The sequence below is a fragment of the Sceloporus occidentalis genome, unplaced genomic scaffold (genome assembly GCF_023333645.1).
Source record: "Sceloporus occidentalis isolate IW3139 unplaced genomic scaffold, rSceOcc1.0.p SCAF_297, whole genome shotgun sequence".
Classification (NCBI taxonomy): Eukaryota; Metazoa; Chordata; class Lepidosauria; order Squamata; family Phrynosomatidae; genus Sceloporus; species Sceloporus occidentalis.
In genome coordinates, this window is record NW_028317277.1 from 681,225 (window position 1) to 702,434 (window position 21,210).

The 21,210-nt window shown below is 42.0% G+C and overlaps 1 protein-coding gene across 1 annotated transcript in view; it reads right to left on the minus strand.

Moving 5' to 3' along the window:
• Positions 1-21,210, minus strand: part of LOC149275164 (protein-lysine N-methyltransferase EEF2KMT-like) — a 59,757-nt gene that overhangs the window by 27,860 nt on the left and 10,687 nt on the right. Inside the window, exon 4 of the mRNA XM_089504937.1 lies at positions 12,646-12,779. Coding sequence (XP_089361063.1) covers positions 12,646-12,779 — 134 coding nt within the window. The remainder of the gene's footprint in view (positions 1-12,645; positions 12,780-21,210) is intronic.

Sequence of the window (21,210 nt, forward strand, 5' to 3'; positions counted from 1 at the left end):
ATACACACACACAGTATTTGCTTGATTATCTGAAAAATACCCCTCATCTTATATTCAAGGTCGTCGTACAATCAGACGTCAAAGAGAGGTCTGACTATCCAGATACCCCGAAGCGTTGCAGGGGACCTGGATCCTTTTCTCTGACAGCCAGTGGACATAGAAACTTAAAAAGCGACGGCATATAGGAACCAGTAGGCCCATCCAATCTGCCCAACCTCTGAATACTTTCCTTTAGTACCTGTCCTTATCCTATATCTAGCTTGGCCTTATGCCTATCCCATGCTTGATTAAATGCCTTTACTGTATTTACTTATTTATTAAGTCTTTAATGTGGCACAGTGTCAAAGGCCTTACTGAAATCCAGATACGCAGTATCTACTGCACCACCTTCATCAATTACTTTAGTCACCCAATCAAAAAAAATCAATAAGATTCATTTGAGGTAAACCCATGTTGATCTTCCTGAAACCCATGTGACTTCAGATGTTCAACAATCCTTTAACATAGTTTCCATTAATTTCCCCACTACGGATGTAAGACCGACTGGCCTGTAGTTGCCCGACTCCTCCCTACTGCCTTTTTTTTGTGAATGGGCACAACATTAGCTACAATCCCCTGGGACGACTCCTGTTAGCAATGATTCGTTAAATAAATCAGTTAACGGTTTTGCTAGTACACCCCCAAGCTCTTTTAATAACATGGGGTGTATCCCATCAGGCCGCCATGGACTTATTTGTCTTTACCTTAAGACAACTGAAGTAGAACCTCCGCCTCGATAAACTCACATATTTCAAATTACTCTTTTTTCCTAACAGAGGTCCTGTTCCCTCATTTTCATTTGTAAAAACTGAACAGAAATATTCATTGAGGCAGTCAGCTAGACCTTTATCCGCTTCTACATACATTCCTTTTGTTTTTAATCGAACTAATTCTTGTTTTACTTTCCTTTTCTCATTTATATATCTAAAAAATGCTTTATCTCCATTTTTTACTGACAGGGCAATTCACTCTTCTGCATGTGATTTGGCATAGGGCTGCAACTAACGATTATTTTCATAATCGATTAGTTGGCCGATTATTTTTTCAATTAATCTTTTAATCGGATAAAAAAAATTTAATTTTTCATTTATTTTAAATTATTTAATAACGTAACATAGGATGTTAAAAACAAACGGCAGAATAAAAATTTTTTTCTTGTTTTTATTTCCCCAACCTGCCCCCCAGTTATGCATATTTGAGCCCAGGCTTGCCACAACCCTCCCCGACATGCCACACTGCCCTCCCAGACATACCACACACCTAATATACCCTATATGCCTTATACCCCCAGATATGTCACTCCGTCCTCCTCAGGTATGCCGTATACCCCCCTGATATGCCATAATGCCCTCATAGGATTTGCAGACTTGTTCACAGACACAATACTTTTATAAATAAATACAGGACTAATCTTCACTACCCCCAGGATTTAGATTCCCCTCAATTTGCCCCCCTTTACCTCTAACCCTTAACCCTCAGTCCTCAGCATTAAATTAATCCTGAAGAGAAGACCCCATTAACCACAACTGCCCCTAAATTAACCCTGAAGACCCCATCAACCACAACTGCCCCTAAATTAACCCTAAACACCCCATCAATCACCACTGCCCCTAAATTAACCCTAAACACCCCATTAACTATAACTACCCCTAAATTAACCCTAAACACCCCATTAACTATAACTGCCCCTAAGTTAACCCCTAAACACCCCATTAACTATAACTGCCCCTAAGTTAACCCTAAACACCCCATTAACTATAACTGCCCCTAAATTAACCCTAAACACCCCATCAATCACCACTGCCCCTAAATTAACCCTAAACACCCCAATAACTATAACTGCCCCTAAGTTAACCCTAAACACCCCATTAACTATAACTGCCCCTAAGTTACCCCTAAACACCCCATTAACTATACCTGCCCCTAAGTTAACCCTAAACACCCCATTAACTATAACTGGCCCTATGTTAACCCTAAACACCCCATTAACTATAACTGCCCCTAAATTAACCCTCACCTCCCCTAACTTTCAGCAGCCCAAATATAAATTTTATACTCACAGTTAGATGAGTGTCACAGCCATGGCGATGCTAAGGAAATGGGCGGAGCCAATCGGCCGTTTGGCTCCGCTCCTTTCTTCCTCCCTGTCCCTCCCTGCAGTCACTGCCGATTGGCCCAGCCCCTTTCTCCAGCAGCGATTGCAGGGAGGGACTGGAAAAAGGAAGTGGGCAGGCTAATCGGCAGTGACTGCAGGGAGGAACTGTAAGTAGCAACTGCTGCTGTGACTCCTGTGAGTCACACTAAACGGATTATAACACGAGGGGTATTTTTCAGAGTACTTATTTTATAAATCGATAAAAATGGATTCAACTAATTGATAATGAAATTTATTGCCAACGAATTTCATTATCGATCATCATCGATTTTATCGATTAGTTGTTGCAGCCTAATTTGCCAACTCTCTTTCTTTGCTTCTTTCTGCCTAATTTTATAGATCTGTCTATCTGTCTCACTTTGGGTATTTTTGTATCTACTAAAGGCTGACTTCTTGTCTTTTACGATTTTGGCCACTTCTGCAGAGTTTTTTACTCTTACTGACCAGCCTAATGCAATTTTCTGTTATCTTCAATAATACAACTTTTATTGTATTAAGCGCTGCATAAACTGTTGGCGCTATATAAATAAAAGATAATAATAATAATGATAATCCCATTTCTCCTGGACTCCATTTAAATTGCCCCAGTCTGATAATGACTCCTCTGCACATATTCTCATTTTAGAAAAGTCAGCTTTTCTAAAATCTAAAACTTTTGTTTTTGTGTGGTGTGACTGTTAGTATATTAAACCACACAGACTGATGATCACTAGATCCCAAACTTTCACCTACAGAAATATCCGTTAACAAATCTCCATTTGTGAGCACTAAATCCAATACAGCCTACTTACGAGTTGGTTCCTCAACTTCTTGTTTTAAAGATAATCCCAGTAGGGAGTTTAGAATATCCGCACTCCAGGTACAACCAGCTATTTTCGTTTTCCAGTTCACATCAGGGAGATTAAAGTCACACATGATTATAACATCCCCCTTCACCGTCATTTTAGCTACTTCCTCCACTAGAAAATTATCTAGTTCTTTTACTTGTTCTGGGGGGTCTATAAATCAAACCTACACGAGTTACTTTACTTTTGCCAAATTGTACTGTAACCCGAACAGACTCTGTGTTCTCCTCACCAACTTGTGTTAAGTTAGATTTTATGTTATTTTTCACATATGGGCCGCCCCTCCCCCTTTCTGTCTTTTCTATATAAAGAGTACCCCGTTATAGATATGTCCCAGTAATTTTTCTCATTATACCATGTCTCAGTAACAGCCACTATATCAACATTCTCAGTTGCCACAACTGTTACAAGTTCATGGATCTTATTCCCTAAACTGCAAGCATTTGTAGACATGACCTTTAGCTTGTCGTTTAACACTAATGCTGCAATAGCTTTCTGTCCTTGTTTTGGGGGGCAAAATATATGCTTCTCCCTATTATCTGTATAGACCAAGCCCGACGTCTCCCCGATGCTCGCACACAACCTCTGCTGCTGCCGGCACGTCTAACAGGCCTTCTGTGATGGGGCACCGGTGTCACATGACCTTCCGGTGCTCCACCATAGAAGCCCCGGCGGAAGTACCGGCCAGCAGCAGCGGAGGTTGTCTTTGCGCATCACGCAGACGTTCACCGGCTGCCAGAGAGGAGGATCCACCGCAGTACTGCAGGAGATCTGGATCCTCTTCTCTAGCAGCCGGTGAATGTCTGTGCAATGTGCCTCCGCTGCTACCCGACACTTCCACCGGGGCTTCTATGATGGAGCACCGGCGTGACCTTCTGGTCCTCATAGAAGCCCCGGTGGAAGTCCCATGTAGCAGCGGAGGTTTTCTACGAGCATGGCACAGATGTCCACCGGCTGCTCCCAATTGACACCAGGGAGTCTGGAGCACGGAGGACAAGTCTAGGGATGCACTGTCAAGGGGGCATAAGGCATATCCGGTATCGGGGGGGGGCATATCGGGGGCAGAGTGGCATATCAGAGAGGGGCAGAGTGGAATATAGGGGGTATAAGGCATATCTGGGGAGCAGAGTAGCAAGCCATGGGGCAGATGTGCATAACTGAGGGACAGGTTGGAAATAAAAACAAAAAAGCATTTTTCTCATCAGTTTTTATTAAATATTAAAAAATTGTTTACATGTCAATATTTACTATTTACTATGTAGGGTAGTCTTACATTCAGGCTTTTTTTTCTAAATTAATATTCAAACTATGGGGGTCATCTCATAATTGAGCCAATACAGTATATAGGATTGAAGCTTCTGGTAGCGCTACCCACGTTTTTTCAACTTGCTGTTTTTTGTTTTTTTTAATTCTCTGGATATTTCTATTATCTCCCCAGGCTCTCTTATTGTGTTGATCTGCCCTAAATTTTCTATTATGGTCTGTATTATAGTTTTGTTTTTTTTTGTAGCATTTTATATGTTCCTCTCTGGTAATCTTCTTTGTTTCTCTGTAATTTTTTGCTTTTCATGTCTATAACTTCCTTCTCTAATTTTTGTATTGTATCTTTTAAATTCTCATTTTTCTTTTCTATTACAGAAGGATCATTTTTATGGTGAAGGTCATCCTCTATTTGTCTAATCTCGGTCTCAATAATTGCTTAAAAAGTTTGAAGAAAGGCACTATCCAAAAGAACTACTTCCGAATAGTTTTGAACCGATCAAAAAGACAGTGTGTAATAAGGATCAGAAGTTAAAACAGGGGTTTGACTACTCCTTCCTAACAAAATATAACAACAAAGCATTCAAAATTATAAAAGCAATTAACAAATGCTGGCCTATTTTAAAACAAGAAAGCATATTAAAAAATATCTCCCTGAAAAACCTAGAAACATCTATAAAAAAAAAAAAAAAAAGTTTAAAATGAACCCTAGCTTGTCCAAAAGAACGCCAGGTTTCTATAGATGTGTAAAGTGTCAAATTTGTAGTATGCAACCTACAAAAAAAGAAAAACTATTTTACATGCATTGTTTTCAATGGGTTTAGAGACCGCCCATTGTCCTTAAGGGGTTAAATGTACCATAACAGGAAAGAATATTAAATAAAACATTTCATTCATTCTAAATCACGCAATGTAATTTACTTGTTAGAATGCAAATGCGGGATTCTGTATATTGGCCGAACCTCCAGAGAACTCAAAGTAAGAGGTCTAGAACACCTAGGAGGTATATGAAACAATAGCACTAAACACAGCATTCCCAAACACTGTAATAGTTGCATTCTCATTTTCTGAATTCCAAATTATAGGAATTCATTAAATATTATTGGCACAAAGGAGATATTAACCAAGAACTCTCCAAAAAAGAAAAAGTGGATTTATAAATTACACACACACAAAAAAGGCGCCCTCAATACAGAACTAGACATTTTGGCATTCATGGGTTAAATGTAATTTTATTATTTATCACTTTTTTTTTTGCACATTGCACCTTTTCTAATCTTTTTATGACATCAGAAAAAGGGTTAATGCCTCAAAATCAATAATGTATTCAGCATATAAACTTTTCTTGTTTCAGACACTTGGGAGATGTTTTGTCCTTTTTAGAACAAATTATTTATATAATGATTTCTTACTCTATCATGACTCATTAATTTGGATGCACTTTATAATGTATAATTGATTACATATATTTATACGTTAATTTATATGTGTATATATATAAATGTATGTATTTATTATACTAAAGTAATTAATTTATATTTGATTATATATTTTTTATTAAAGTGATTTTATATATTAATATATTTAATTAAGCCTGTTCAGCTGTTCCTTAATGCATTAGGGCAATGTGGGGGTTAATCCTATCTCTACTGTTTTGTGTCCGTCCCTGATATATGCACGTCACTTTATGTATTGATGCTGCGGTTGTGCCACCACATACCAGGGCCCTGACATGGCAGCAGATGTTGTCCAGAACAAAACAAAGTGAGATCCTGCATGCACCCTGGACCAGACATGAGACATGGCTCTACAGATGAATGTGCAGGACGCTGCAGGCTAGGAGTAGGGAAGCTAAGCAGAGTAACAGCAGAAACATAGCAAGCAAGAGAGACAGAGCGAGAAACATAGTCAGACAAGACATACATGTACAGGACACAAGAAAGGACAGGGAACAAGGCAAGGAAAACAGGGGATGGAGCGAGGAGCTGGATAGGATATCTAAAACTGGGACATGGGGAGAGGAGAGGAGAACCGAGATCCTCAGATTATTCAAGGAAAAGGGGCAAAGGTACATAAAAAGACTGACACACATAAATACAGGAACTAGCCTAGGACTATGTGATAACAATTGGAGATTTAGTCACATCTTATGGCCATAATATGCTTAGCCCACCACTACTCCAAAGTACTCCAATATTAGGTGGGTCCTAGCACTGAATTACTATATAACTAAACATTGAATCTAAATACAGAACAGAGATAAAACATACCTAGAGACTGCAGACAGACTAACATAACAAAAAGGTGGGAAAAACCTTATACAGGAAAGAGAAGCTGAAGCTAAGAGCAGGACTGGAATCAAAGAATCAGAAGTACAGAGCATAAGGAAATCCAGGAACGGGTACAGCAAAGGGGAAACTGTGGCGAGACAGGGGAACTGTGACGAGACAGGGGGAACTGTGGCGAGACAGGGGGAACTGTGGCGAGACAGGGGGAACTGTGGCGAGACAGGGGGAACTGTGGCGAGACAGGGGGAACTAGAGCTCGGCAGCCTGAATGGGGCCTGACAACTTGTGGAAGGGAGATGTTCTCCGGGGCGGTCCCTTTTATTGATGTGGATGTTTGACTTTCTTTTGCTATGCCGATATTGGAAGGGCTTGAATAAAGCTATACGCCAGCTATTCCAATAAACGTCATATGTAAAGGGGGCATACCACTAGGGCTGAAACAACTAATCGCTAAAATTGATAATAATCGATAATGAAAATCGTTGTCAACGATTTTCATTATCGATTAATCGAATCGATTTTTATCGATTATAAAAATTATAATCCGACCTCAAACAGAGATCGGATTATAACACTAGAATCCAGATCCCCGCAACGCTGCAGGGGACCTGGATTCCCCTCACTGTCGGCCGGTCTCTCACTTCCGTCTCTCTCCCCCTCCCATACACCCCTCTGACTCCTCCCCCCTCCCATACATCACTCTGCCTCTCTACCCGGCTCCGTTACTGACTTCATAGAAGCCTCAGCGTAAGTGAAGGGCAGTAACGGAGCCGGGTAGAGAGGCAGAGCGGTGAATGGGAGGGGGAGGAGTCAGAGGGGTGTATGGGAGCCACCCTCCCATACACCACTCTAGCTCCTCCCCCTCCCATACGGCACTCTGCCTCTCTACCCGGCTCCCTGGTGTCTTGTGAACCTCCGTGGCTGACAGGAGGCAGTGGAGTATGGGAGGGGGGAGGAGGCAGAGTGGAGTATGGGAGGGGGGAGGAGGCAGAGTGGAGTATGGGAGGGGGAGGAGGTAGAGTGGAGTATGGGAGGGGGAGGAGGCAAAGTGATGTATGGGGGGAGGAGCCAAAGTGATGTATGGGAGGGGGAGGAGGCAGAGTGGTGTATGGGAGGGGGAGGAGCCAGAGTGGCATATGGGAGGGGGCAAAGTAGTATATGGGAGGGGGAGGAGGCAAAGTGATGTATGGGAGGGGGAGGAGCCAGAGTGGAGTATGGGAGGGGGGAGGAGCCAGAGTGGAGTATGGGGGGAGGAGCCAAAGTGGTGTATGGGAGGGGGAGGAGCCAGAGTGGTGTATGGGAGGGGGAGGAGCCAGAGTGGTGTATGGGTGAGTTATAGTGGTGTATGGGGGGTATTATGAATTATAAGACATATCGATATTAGGCATATCAGGGGGGCATAAAACATATCTGGGAGTAAAAGGTATATCAGGGGGCTCAGTGGCATATAGGGGGCATAAGGCATATCGTTATTAGGCATATCAGGTGGGCATAAAACATATCTGGGGGTAAAAGGTATATCAGGGGGCTCAGTTGCATATCACTGGCATATAAGAGGTATAAGGCATATATGGGGCAGAGTGGCAAGCTGGGGGTCAGATGTGCATAACCGGGGGCAGTTTGGTAAATAAAAAAAAAATGTAAACAAGGCTTTTTTCTCATAGTTTTTATTAAATATGAAAAATAGTTAACATATGAATTAATATTTACTAATAACTTTGTATTAAAACCTAGTTTGAGAAACACTGTGTTTGGGTTCTTGTAGCTTTTATTATTATGTCAGTAAAATAAGGTGGTGAATAGAGAGAGGCCATTGCAATAAAGAGATGAAAGTGTAAATTGTACGTTTTTTATTACATTATTTTAAATTGAAAATTTAATTTTTTTTATCCGATTAATCGAAAAAATAAATCGGCCAACTAATCGATTATTAAAATAATCGTTAGTTGCAGCCCTACATACCACGCAAAACCAGGAAATGTCCAGCTAATAAAAGCCGGCAAGACATTAAACAGGAAGACAGATACATACACTTTAACCCCTTCAATCCCAGGGGTTTTTGGTACCTCAAAGCCCAGAGCAATTTTGCCATTTTTGGGGTATGTCGGTTTAGCGATGATTCTCTTTTCCTGTGAATAATGTACCCATGTAAACTATATATTGTTTTTTCAAGGAGAGATAGAGCTTTCGTTTGATACCATAGTTGGATGATTAGCTGAAAATTTAGAATGAGAAATTTAGTAAAAACTAGCGAAGATTAGAAAAATAAACTAATTTTTTTTTACATTTTCCCTCTGAATCCTCACAAAATTAGGTAAAGTGATGGAAAATCCCCTCCAAGTTTATCAATTCAGGTGTCCTGATTTCAGAAATACCTAATTTATATAGATTTTCCAGACTTTCCCAGCACCAGGGAGCATACTATTAGGTGTACAATTTTGTATAATTTTTATGCCTATGGCTTAACGGGTTTGGGGGTTGTGAACGGGGGCAGGAGGGTTATACTGGCTAGATGTTATGCTAGGGCAACGGGATGTAAGGTTTTTTTAAGAATTTTTTTTTATATATTTTTTTTTAAAAAAAATTTATTTACATTTTTTTTACATTTTTTACATTTTATTTTTTTTTACACAGTAATGGTTAGAGGTCCTCCTAGGGACCTCCTGAACATACCAGTGATGTCACAGTGACATCACAGCTCATATTATAATTTTTTTTAGTATTATTTATATTATTATTTTAATGATTTTTTTAATATTATTTTTAAATGACTAACCGTTTTTTTTTTTTCAGCTTTTCTGTTACAGGACGGGAGGGGGAGTGAGAGAGATGGTTTCTCACTCCCCTCCCCGCGATCCCCCTGCACCGATCACACTGTGATCTCTATGCAGGTCCTCACAGACCTGCATAGAGATCGCAGCGTCTCTGTGCCTCATCGGAGGGCAGGATATCCCCGCAGGGGATATCCTGTCCTCCGATGACCTTCCGGGTTACGTCAGCAGTGACGTAACCCGGAAGGGAATGCCCGATCGCGCGTTTGCAACTGCGCGATCGCGCGATCAGGCAGTTTACCGGTAACAGCTTACCGGCTTTCATGCCGGAAGCTGTTACAGGCGATCGGACAGCAGAAAGCCGGCAAAGCCGGCTTCTGCTGTCAGTGGGGAGTCCAGGCTGTCAAACGACAGCCTGGTCTCCCGTGCAGCGGCAGGGATGTGTCCCTGACGCTGCACGAAGGGCTGGACGTACCGGTACGTCCATAGGGGTTTCTTTGTGGGCGTTTTTTGGACGTCCCGGTACGTCTATAGGGGATTGAAGGGGTTAATTTGTTTGATTTGTTATTATTTTAAACAGATTCTACATTACAACTCTCCACAGGAAGCCAAACTTGTATTTGGCGAAACGGGTTGAGATCAGATTGGGACCATTTGGATTTTTATTTTGTGAGTAAGATCAGCTCGACTCTTATACCAAAAAGAGATTGTACATAACATTCTGTTGTGCCAAAATTTGTTTGTGTAATTTTACCACTATTGGAGGTTTTTGATCTTCCAGATTTTAAAGAAGATAATAAAAGGATATTTTACTGCAACTCGTGATAAGCCTTCTCTTCATCCTATGTTTGTGAGCGTAATCCATTTATTTTTTTGAATATTGTGCTTTTACAATATTGCACTATTATTGTTGTTATTTTCTCCCATGTACATGCTCCCCAAGTTGTGCTGATCGAAAAACCAATACCTTATGATAGCTCCTGTGGTATTTCTCAATGTTAATCAGCCAGACACGGACTGAGAAAAGTCTAGGTTGGGTTGTCTACATGTACCTGTTTATCAATGTTTATTTATGTTAATGAAGTTCTGTGGCTATATCAGTCTATGTTTTACAACAATAAACTGTTCATTTCTGCTGTACTCAATTCAAGGTAGTTGTGTGTCTACTTATTGGGTACACATAGCAGGGTTCCAGCTGATGCTGGAAGTGATTCCGGGGACAACAGGAGGATACATGTGGGTGATCTCTGGGAGTTACTACAGCTCTCTTGGTGAACCCGTTACAGCTATGCTTGAGAAAAATATTTTTTTTTGTTTTTATTTCCTTTTATTTTCCAACCTGCCCCCCAGTTATGCACATCTGCCCCCAGGCTTGTCACTCTGCCCCAGAAATGCCTTATACCCCCCTATATGCCACTGTGCCCCATGATATGCCTTTTGACCCCCTATGTGCCACACTGCCTCCAGAAATGCCTTATACCCCTATATGCCACTCTGGCATTTAGGGAGTTAAAAGGCACATTATGGGGCAGAGTGGCATATAGGGAGGTATAAGGCATTTCAGGAGGCAGCGTGGCGTATAGAGGGTTAAAAGGGATTTCTGGAGGCAGAGTGGCATAAAGGGGGTTAAAATGAATATCTGGAGGCAGAGTGGCATTAAGGGGTTAAAAAGGCATATCATAGAGCACTCTGTCTACAGAAATGCCTTGTGTCCCCCTTTTAACACCCCCCCCCAGACTTACCAGTGCTTCTGACTCCCTGGTGTGTAGTCGGGGCAGCGGGTAGACGTCCATCACGCATACACCCTCCTCCACTCTGCCTACAGAAATGCCTTATTCCCCCATTTAACACTCCCTCCCCCTCCCTCCTCCAAACTTACCGGAGCTTCTGAGTCCCCGGTGCATAGTCCGGGCAGCATGTAGAGCTCTACGCGATTTGCGTACGCAACTTCCGCTGCAGCCGGGAGGAGGTGCGGTTAGCAGCGGGGGTTGTCTGCGTCCATCGCGCAGACCTTCCCCAGCTGTCAGAGATCACGGGGAACTCTGATCACTGACAGCCGGGGAAGGTCTGCGCGATGGACGCAGACAACCCCCGCTGCTAACAGCACCTCCTTCCGGCTGCAGCGGAAGTTGCCTACGCGAATCGCGTAGACGTCTACCCACTGCCCCGACTACACACCAGGGAGTCAGAAGCACCAGCAGCGGATGTTACCAGACAGGAGGATCCAGGTCCCCTGCAGCGCTGTGGAGGATCTTAGTCTCATAGTCAGACCTAGTTGAGGTCTGATTATAAGACGACCCTGATTATAAGACGAGGGGTATTTTTCAGAGCATCGAGGAAATACGGTATTTTTTATAGGGCACACTGAATTGGCCAGGCTCAAAGATGCACTAAATAGGGCATAGGCAGTGGATCACCAAATGTCAAAGTTCAACATTGAAATATGCGCATGTTCCAAATGCGGCCCTTCTTGCCCCAAAAAAGCCAGGCAAACCCATGCATGGGTGGTATCACTGTACTCGGCAGATGTTGCTGAAAACATATTAGGGTGTCGTGCGACAGTGGCATTTACCAGGAGCTAGAAATTTATTTCTAAAGTATAACGTGTGGGGGAAAAATACACAAACAAAACAGTACTGCAAACTTTGACAAAGGCTGGTGCTAGAATTAGCGCATAGAAAGAGTTAAAAATACTAGCATTTGAAATACTCTGGGGTGTCTAGTCTTCAAAAATATATGGTTTGATAGGGTAAATTGCATTGGGCAGCTTCGAAGATAAAAGTCAGGTAAAAGTCAAAGTATTTTTTGTCTAAATTTGTCACCATATTTTATACTTTTTTTATAGTAAATTATATGATACAATCAAAATAACGACATCTAAAGAAAGCCCTTTATACAACTTGTGTGGGTTCAGTAAACGGGAAAGAAGAAAATACAGCTAAAACGTTAAAACTAGGGCTGCAACTAACAATTATTTTGATAATCGATTAGTTGGCCGATTATTTTTTCGATTAATTTGATTACATTTTTTATTTAAAAAAATTTAATAAACTAACATAGGATGTTAAAAACAAATGGCAGAATAAAAAAAAAACTCGATACAAATGCATTTCTTGTTTTTATTTCCAAACCTGCCCCCCAGTTAAGCACATTTGAGCCCAGGCTTGACACACTGCCTCCCAGACATGCCACACTGCACTCCCCACATATGCCTTATATACCCCAGTATGCCCTATACCCCCTGATATGTCACTCCGTCCTCCCCAGGTATGCAATGGAGTTCTTACCGGTTTTTGAATACGTCAATGTTTTCCATAGACCATTCAGCTAATGTGAGAGCAGCCTCCCATGTCACCAGACCCGTAGTTCCCTCCGAGATGATTGCAATCTTTTCTGAGAGAGTAATATTGTCCCCAGATGGCTATAATAAACATAAATAGAAGTTGTTGAAGGCCCACATAACAGAAGAGAGCAGAAAACATGTTTCTTCAGTATGAGGTTGATTGTAAAGCTTCATTCATCCTTAGTGTTCTATTTACTTAAGTTGCATTGCAGTATTGGTCCAGGCCTGTTTTTTATATTGTAAAACTTCAATATATTGTCCATAAATGCCTTGACTGTTCATGGCTGTCATTACTATTGCCACTTTAATTCTGTTATAAATAAAATAACCTGATACATCCCATTAATAAAAACAATGTTCAAATTATTGTGGTTATTATGGTTTGTCTGCTGGTAGACTATGAGGTATATTTGTCAAGTGGTTCAGTTTGGCAAAATGTGATATACCGTATTGGCCCGATTATAGGACACCCCCCCTACTTTGAGTCTTTAAAGTGGGGGTGCGGCACTTAACCCCTTGGCTGCTAAGCCATTTCCCACCCTGGTGCTAAGCTGTTTTTCGGCATTTTGGTGCATCTCATGTTTAGAAGTAAATTTCTTTAACTTACAATAAACTATACAAACCATATATTGTTTTTTTCAGCACACCCAGCAGATTCCAAATATACCATTTTTATATGTGTATGTCTCACTAGGTTTGCAAAACAAAGCCAAAAATGGTAAAAAAGTGTAATTTTTCACTTCCGACTCAATAAAAACTAGTTCGTAATGTTATTTTTCTAAACTCTAATATCAAAAGCTGTGTTGCTAAATATTTGTAGTAGGTAACCGGTCTAAAATAAACAGAAATTGAGAACAGTAGACTGTGTTTGTCTAATATTTTATAGCTAAAAGTTAAATTTATTAGACTATCACAAAAGACATCTTTAAATTTAATGCATGGCTGCCGTCAATTAAACAGCTCTAGCTGCCCGGGATGTTAAAATATGCCAACAAAACTATATTTTTAGAAACTACACCCCCAGCTGCAGCAAATGAGGTCTTAGTTGTATTTGTATCACAAATCTGACGTGCACAACAAATAAGTGAATATCACACTTCTAAAAATAAAAAATAAATTAAAAGCGACAGGTTCATTTATGTCTTGCGCACTCCAGTCTTGTGCTACGAATACATGCAGCCCCTCATTTGATGCGCCAAGGGGTGTAGTTTCTGAAAATATATACTTTATGTACCATAATTCAACTTTCCAGCTGTCTAAATGCAGGCATCCCCCCTAAATGTTTTAAAACAATTTTTTAACAAGATTCTCCAATCTGCCATATCTGAAGTTAAAAGTGGTCTAGACATCTGGGAAGTGAAATTAGGGTACATAAAGTACACATTTCAAGAAACTACACCCCTTGGAGCTTCAAATGAGGGGTTACATGTATTTCTAGGACAAAAGTTGAGTGCACAGATAATGATGGAATATGTCGCTTTGGCTAGAAAATATGTTTTTTCTAACCATAGCGACATGTTCATTTGTGTCTTGCGCACTCCAGGTTTGTACTAGAAATACATGCAGCCCCTCATTTGATGTGCCAAGGGGTGTAGTTTTTGCAAATATGTACTTTTTGTGCCATAATTTAACTTCTTACGTGAGCAGTAATGCCACGTCAAGGCTTCAACCCTAATTATTGACCATTCACACGCCTTTCATATCTCCATTCACTCGCAGAAGCACACACCATTCTTTCCCCTTACAATCCCAAAGAAATGATGGTAAAGGGAGAAAAAAAAAAAAATCACTTTTACAGCAAAAATAAGTTTTGCAGTAAAAATGCAAGGCGCTCCAGGGATGAGATGGTTACTCACGTACCGCAAAGGCTAAATGGCTGATTTTAATAATATTTGCAGTTCATCAGGATTTCAAAAATTGCCTTCCTCTACCATTGGCTAAATTTAACGCCATGATCAAAGGGATCATGGGGTTAAAATTTAGTACCGGCCATTTTTAAAAAGGGAATGTGACTTTTTCATAGCTAGTTTATGTTTAGATAATTTAATTTGGGGGTCTCTAGGCAATTTTGATCTTTATCTGCCTTTAGAGACCCCCAAATCTTTTTTTTTTTTTTTTACTTTTTTTGTACATTTTTATTTTTTTTACTTAATATTTTTTATTATTTTGTGACAAGCATTATACCGTTGGAAAGGTGAGGCGATTACCTTTCCAATGGTATATGTTGGGGTCTGTAGCTTCTTAGATGCCTGAGATACAGGCATCGAAGCAGCATGCCCCATACCGCTTTAACTGACAATTGTCAGTTTTCAATAAAGTTGCGCGGTGACGTCATCGCGTCATTACGCGCAACATCACCGGACGGGTGGTCCCAGTGATGCCCTTCAATATGAGGGGCAGATCGCCGGGGTAGGTGGTGATGGGGGTCCACAGACCTCCATCAAGGTAATGTAGCGCTAGCGAAGGCATGGTGCCGTCGTTAGCACCTGACTGGGACTGCTAGCGACGGCACCATGCCGTCGTTAGCAGTCAAGGGGTTAATCTAGGTTTAGCGCAGGGATGCGCAATTTGTATCGTTTGATGCCCGGGACATGCAGTACCGGGTGCCGGGCAGGTGTTTTTTTTTTCTTTATCATTTAGCAGCAGGGCTAGGATCCAGGTCCCCCACAGCACTGCAGGGGACCTGCATCCTCCTCTCTCGCAGCCAGTGGACATCTGCGTGATGCAGACAACCCCGCTGCTGCCAGCACTTCTGCCATAGCTTCTGCAACGGAGCGCTGGCGTGACATGACCTTCTGGTGCTCAATCATACAAGCCCCTGGCAGAGGTTGTCTGAGAGGTTCACCGGCTACCAGAGAGGAGGATCCCCTGCAGCGCTGCAGGAGCCGGTATCCTCCTCTCTTGCAGTCGGTGGGCGTTTGAGTGATGTGTGCAAACAACCTCTGCTGCTGCCGGCACTTCCGCCGGAGCTTCTCTGACGGAGCGCCGGCTTCACATGACCTTCCGGTGCTCAGTCATTAAAGCCCCGGCGGAAGTGCCAGGTAGCAGCGGAGGCGGTCTACGCAGATCGCATAGATGTCCACCTGCTGCTCCCACTAGACACCAGGGAGTCTGGAGCACAGGAACAAGTCTGGTAAGTCTGGGGGGCAGAGTGACAGTTATAAGTAAGGTGGATTATGAATTAAAATGGCTATTGGTTTTCCAAATTTGTTTGTATATAACATATCCTGTCAAAAGCAGGACTAACTGCGTAATAGAAACCAAAATTACATTATGTAAAATGTGTATTTTTTCTTTAAAAATACATTTTTCTTTAATATAGCCCCAAACTATAAGGGTGCGGCCTATAATCGGCCCAATATGGTACTACAGCTATGCAGCTTTAGCTCTGGCATGGCAGATGTTCTGGGGAGGGGGCAGTGACGGATACAGTTGGTGTTGCTGAAATGCCTCGACATCTAGGCATCCAGCAACGCTCATAAAAAATGTAGGGGTCCTGTATCATCGTTCCTAGAAGCGGACGTATTCACCATATTGAAATGCTATATGCTGCGCCCCTATAAAGAGGCATTCAGCAACACAAAAAAGTCAGGAGCCCCGTTTGATCACCCATATGAGCGTTTCAAACTGCCACTCGAGACATGTTGCCTCTAACAAAATGGAGGCACCCATTCAAAACAAAAAAGAGTTCCCAGAGGGCCTGTGCAGACACTGTGGAGATCAGTGAAATAAAATTAAAAATACATTTTCAATGTTTTTTAATATAACAAAATGTTATAACATTTTAAAATAAAAGACCCACAGGGATGTCACCATCATAAGGTATTCATCTAGTTGAAAGAAATAATGTCTGACTTTCCCCCTGGTATGTCTGGAGGTGGTTTCTTGTTGGCGACCTCTGCTGATTCCCCGACGATTGGGTCCTATATGGGTGGCTCTGAGCTCCTCCCTATGTCTGCTCTTTTTGGCGCTGCCGCTCCGTCGCCGCTTCAGACCCTTCAGTATCTGCAGTTGCGGGGCTTCATTCGATCCATCCCACAGCGACATAATCTGGTCCGGGGGCCCACCTCTTTTGAATCGTTACATCTGAGAGATGCCCTCCCGTCCCATGGTGTTTCTTTGTTGTATCAGGTTCTTGTCCATCACTCGGATGATCCCTTGCCCCTCTATGTGGGTAAGTGGGAACAGACATTGAATGTGTCATTGTCTAGGGCTGAATGGGAGAAGATCTTTGTGTTCCATTAGCACTAAAACTCAGGAGATGTCATACAAGCTTCTCTCATTGTGGTATCGCACGCCTTCACGTCTGCACGCTATATTTCCTGACTGCCCCGATGTCTGTTGGAGGTGTGGGTCGCAGGGTGGGTCAGTCCTCCATATTTGGTGGGACTGTCCCCTTATTGTCCCATTTTGGAAAGCCGTACATGACACTTTACACCATTTCACTGACTTTCCTCCTCCTTTTCATCCTGTTAAATGTTTGCTGCATCACACTTCTCTGTCAATATCGGCTTATAATATATCGGTGGTTCAGCATTTGTTAAACGAGGCCAAAGCCTTAATTCCCCTGCACTGGGGTTCATCGACTCCGCCTTCGCTGCAAGAATGGGTCGGGAGAGTGGAAAATGTACGCATATCTAGAGGATTTGGTGGCTAGGTCTACTAACCGGGTTGATAAGCATGAGTGTCTCTGGTTCTACTGGTCACGCTTCTTAACTGACCCTGCGACACCGGCCCTGAGGTGTTAGGATGTGTGGGTGATTTGTGTTCCTACTGCCAATATTTTCTGTACCTTACTTTACCCTGCTGCGACAGGTGTTTACTGTTCACTGTATGTTTTCTGTGTACCCCCCCTCCCATCCTTATGTCCCCCCCCTTTTTTTATTTTTTCTTTGTTCACCTTCCCTTATCTTGTGTGTATTTCTATCTTATGAAACAATAAAAAATGTTGATTTAAAAAAAAAAAAAAGAAAAGAAATAATGTCCAAAAAAAGTAAAATAAAAAAATACGGAGAAATATTTTTTTAGGAGTCTTTGTTTTATAAGTCCTAAAATTGCCACTGTATCTTCTCAAAAATCCTGGCATGAAAAGAGTTAAAATACCAGAATTTGAAATACCCTGAGGAGTCTAGTTTTCAAAAATATATAGTTTGATGGGGTAAATTGAATTGGCTGGTTTCAAAGATGTCACAAATAGGGCATAGGCACAAGCTGACCAAATGTCAAAATAAAAAATTAAAACATTGTGCACCTACCAACTGTGACCTTTTAGCCCACAAATAACCAAACAAACCCATGCATGGGTGGTATCACTATACTCAGGGGGATGTTGCTGAATACATGTTGGTGTGTTTGGAAGTGACATATACCAGGACCTATAATGTCATACTGGACGTAGTGTGTGTGTGTGTGTGTGTGTGTGTGTGTAAAAGGAACACACCAAGAAGTTACCACTATAAAAATGTTGACAAAGGCTGGTGGTATATTAGTACATGAAAATGGTTCAAATACCTGCATTTGAAATACCCTGGGATGTCTAGTTTTTTTTCAAAGATGTCCCAAATAGGACACAGGCAGAATGTCAAAATTCCAAGTTAAAAAAAACTTTTTGGTGTTTGACAGTGACATACACCAGGAGCTGTAAATTCATACCAAAAGTACAATATGTGTGTGGACAAAAATACTAACACAGATTTTGGCAAAGGCTGGTAGTAGAATCAGGGCATGGAAAGAGTGTTTTCAAAAATATATGGTTTGATGGGGGTAAATGGAACTGACCGGCTTCAAAGATAATAGCACATGGGGACAGAATAACTAAAATTAGTAGAAAATTGTTTTGACATAGTAATATGATACTTGTACTTATTATAACTTGCAAAAAAGCTAAAGTCAAGACAAATAAATATGAGAAAAAGTGCTATTGAGACATTTCAGCAACACTGTTTAAGCTTAAGATACCTGGCACCTCATTGGTCGTTAAGGGGTTAAACTGTTTTCAGCAACCATCCCTTCTCAGCAAGTTTGGCTGTTCCTCACCTAGTTTTATTCCTCCTACACAGCTGTGTGTTTCAGTTATTGATTGTAGATGTAGATTTCAAACTACATATTAAATTGATGATCAGTAGCATCTGTTATAATAGTTTAACCATACAACTAACCTAAAAGTATACCTAGAACAATTGATACTGTTTTGAAGGCAATTAGTCGTTACAGTATTGATTTAAGATGTTTATTCTGATTATTTAAATTTGCAATTTCTTAATAATAAACTATTATGTCTGTTTTACAAAATATTCCTAATTTACGGCATTTTTTCACACCTAAAAGTTTGGCACTGTATGGTGTATGTAAGAATATAGTTTTTTCAAGCGGATTAGGTCCTCAGTTAACTTCTCTAACTTTTATGGATGAGTCAGGAGGTCAGGTGTTGCAGCTACGGGATACCACACTGTCCAAGTCAAATACAAAAACTCTCTTATGGGACCTCATTTAAGTCCTTAATCTTAGGTACCGCAGAAGCACTAATGAGTTCACTATAGCTCAGCGGTCTGTAATTCCTGTACCAGCACCCTACCCTTATTTCTTTGTCGATTACATCAGTGCTTTAACATGGGGTAGATTTGCGTTTGGGAGGGGGCACTGATGGATTCCTGGGGAGACCCCTTGCCTGCCCACCCCCCTCTTATGTCTAAGTCACCCTGTGCTCAATGGGGGGGCACAGGGTGACCAGAAAACCCTGTCTGGTCTGCCCTAACCAGACACTCATGAACTAGCCGGCTCTACATAGCCGGAAATGCTCCATACACCTGACGGAGACCTAGCCGCAAATCCATAGAACCGTGCAGCGGCTAGGAACCGTGAGATGCCCGACAATAATTGGAACTGCGTCGCTATGACCACCGTTTGCCTCACCATGTCGCTCTTTTGGGGTTACACTATGCTCGTGGTGAGGAACGCTCAGTAGTTACATAGAGGGATCTCCTTTTGGAACCTTGATTTTACTACCCATCTTTAGGATCGGGGGTTTACCCTACCGTGGCTCTAGAACTCCAGCCTGGCTACCAAGCAGATTATTCCTGGGGATATTTCCAACACCGTCGCTCAGGGTCCCAAGGTCGGCGCTTTTTGAAACATAACACCCTTGGACCCTGAGCTCTCCATCGCAATTGATGCCGCTCCATTGGAATCACCATAAAATAGTGACTTTTTATCAGGTGAGCAACTGTATGGAGGCGCTGTGCTGTCTGGTAGTCGAAACAACTTATTAATGGGATTAAACTTCTGATCCAATTATACTGTCTGTATAAATATCTGCGCTGTTCCTAATAAAGTCAGTTCCTTTTTTTTACCTCAATACAAGTTCTGTCTTGTTATTGGGGTAAGCTAAGCCTTGGTGCTGTCAGGAGAGTAAAGCACTTATTTGCTATGTTACAGTGCCACCGAGGTTCCTGAGAGGCTGTGTTTCCATCGGTCTTCGAAAGGTATTTCCACCTGACAATCCCAATGTTGTATTCCTTGCGACTACGGGCAGAAGGAAGCAACGTCTGGCAGGTGTACCCATTCGGGTCGTTCCTGTCACAATGGTGGCAGCAGTGGTATGTTTCCTTCCAAAGGGAATGTCCAAACCACCACTGGGACTAACAGACCAGCTGACTGTGGAGATGCGGCACCATCAGCGGCAGCTATGGCAGAGGAAATGAGCTGGTGACAGGAACGCATAGTGGAGAAGTTCCATAACAGAATGCGGAGAAGGTTGGCCACCCGATCCAGAGAAGCAGTCTGGACGACGTGGTGGCCAAGATGGACAGGCAGCTCACCCGGGACCTGGATCTACGCAGAAATGCGATGCTGGGAGCCGATGATAACAAGTTGGGAATTTGAGAGGCGAGTCGAGGACGCATTAGCGATCAGGGGAGGGCTGATTCCAGAAGAAGTACGCCTGGAATGGAGAGCCCTGATTAAGCTAGAGATGTGGAAAGGTGCAATGGAAAATTGGTACAGCTGCCAAGGCAAGGGGTCTCCCCAGAATCCATCAGTGGTCCCCTCGCAAACTCAAATCTTCCCCATGTGTTCTCAGCCTCAAGGGGTTAGAGTGACACACTATATGCCACCCAAACCTACGACACCACAAAAGCACACTCACTCGACTATAATAAATTACATCCTGTAAAGTGTAAAAGTACAATCTTGATTAGTTGTCGTAAAAAAAAAAAAAAAAAAAAGTGTGGCATAAAGACCAGAATGGAGGGACACTTCTCAGGCATTTCGCTTCTACGGATGCTACCGTATATTTTCCTTTGCCAAGTCTCACATATTATACATGACATGAAAAGGCAGAGTCACTTAAACACAAGGTTTCTCAGATTTAGTGTTGATGTCATATGTCATCCTTACATATTCCTTATCAGAATTGGGGTTATTGAGTTTGGAAAAAAGACGGCTTAGGGGGGACTTAATAACTATGTATAAATATATAAGGGGACAGTACAGAGATCACTCCCAGGACCTA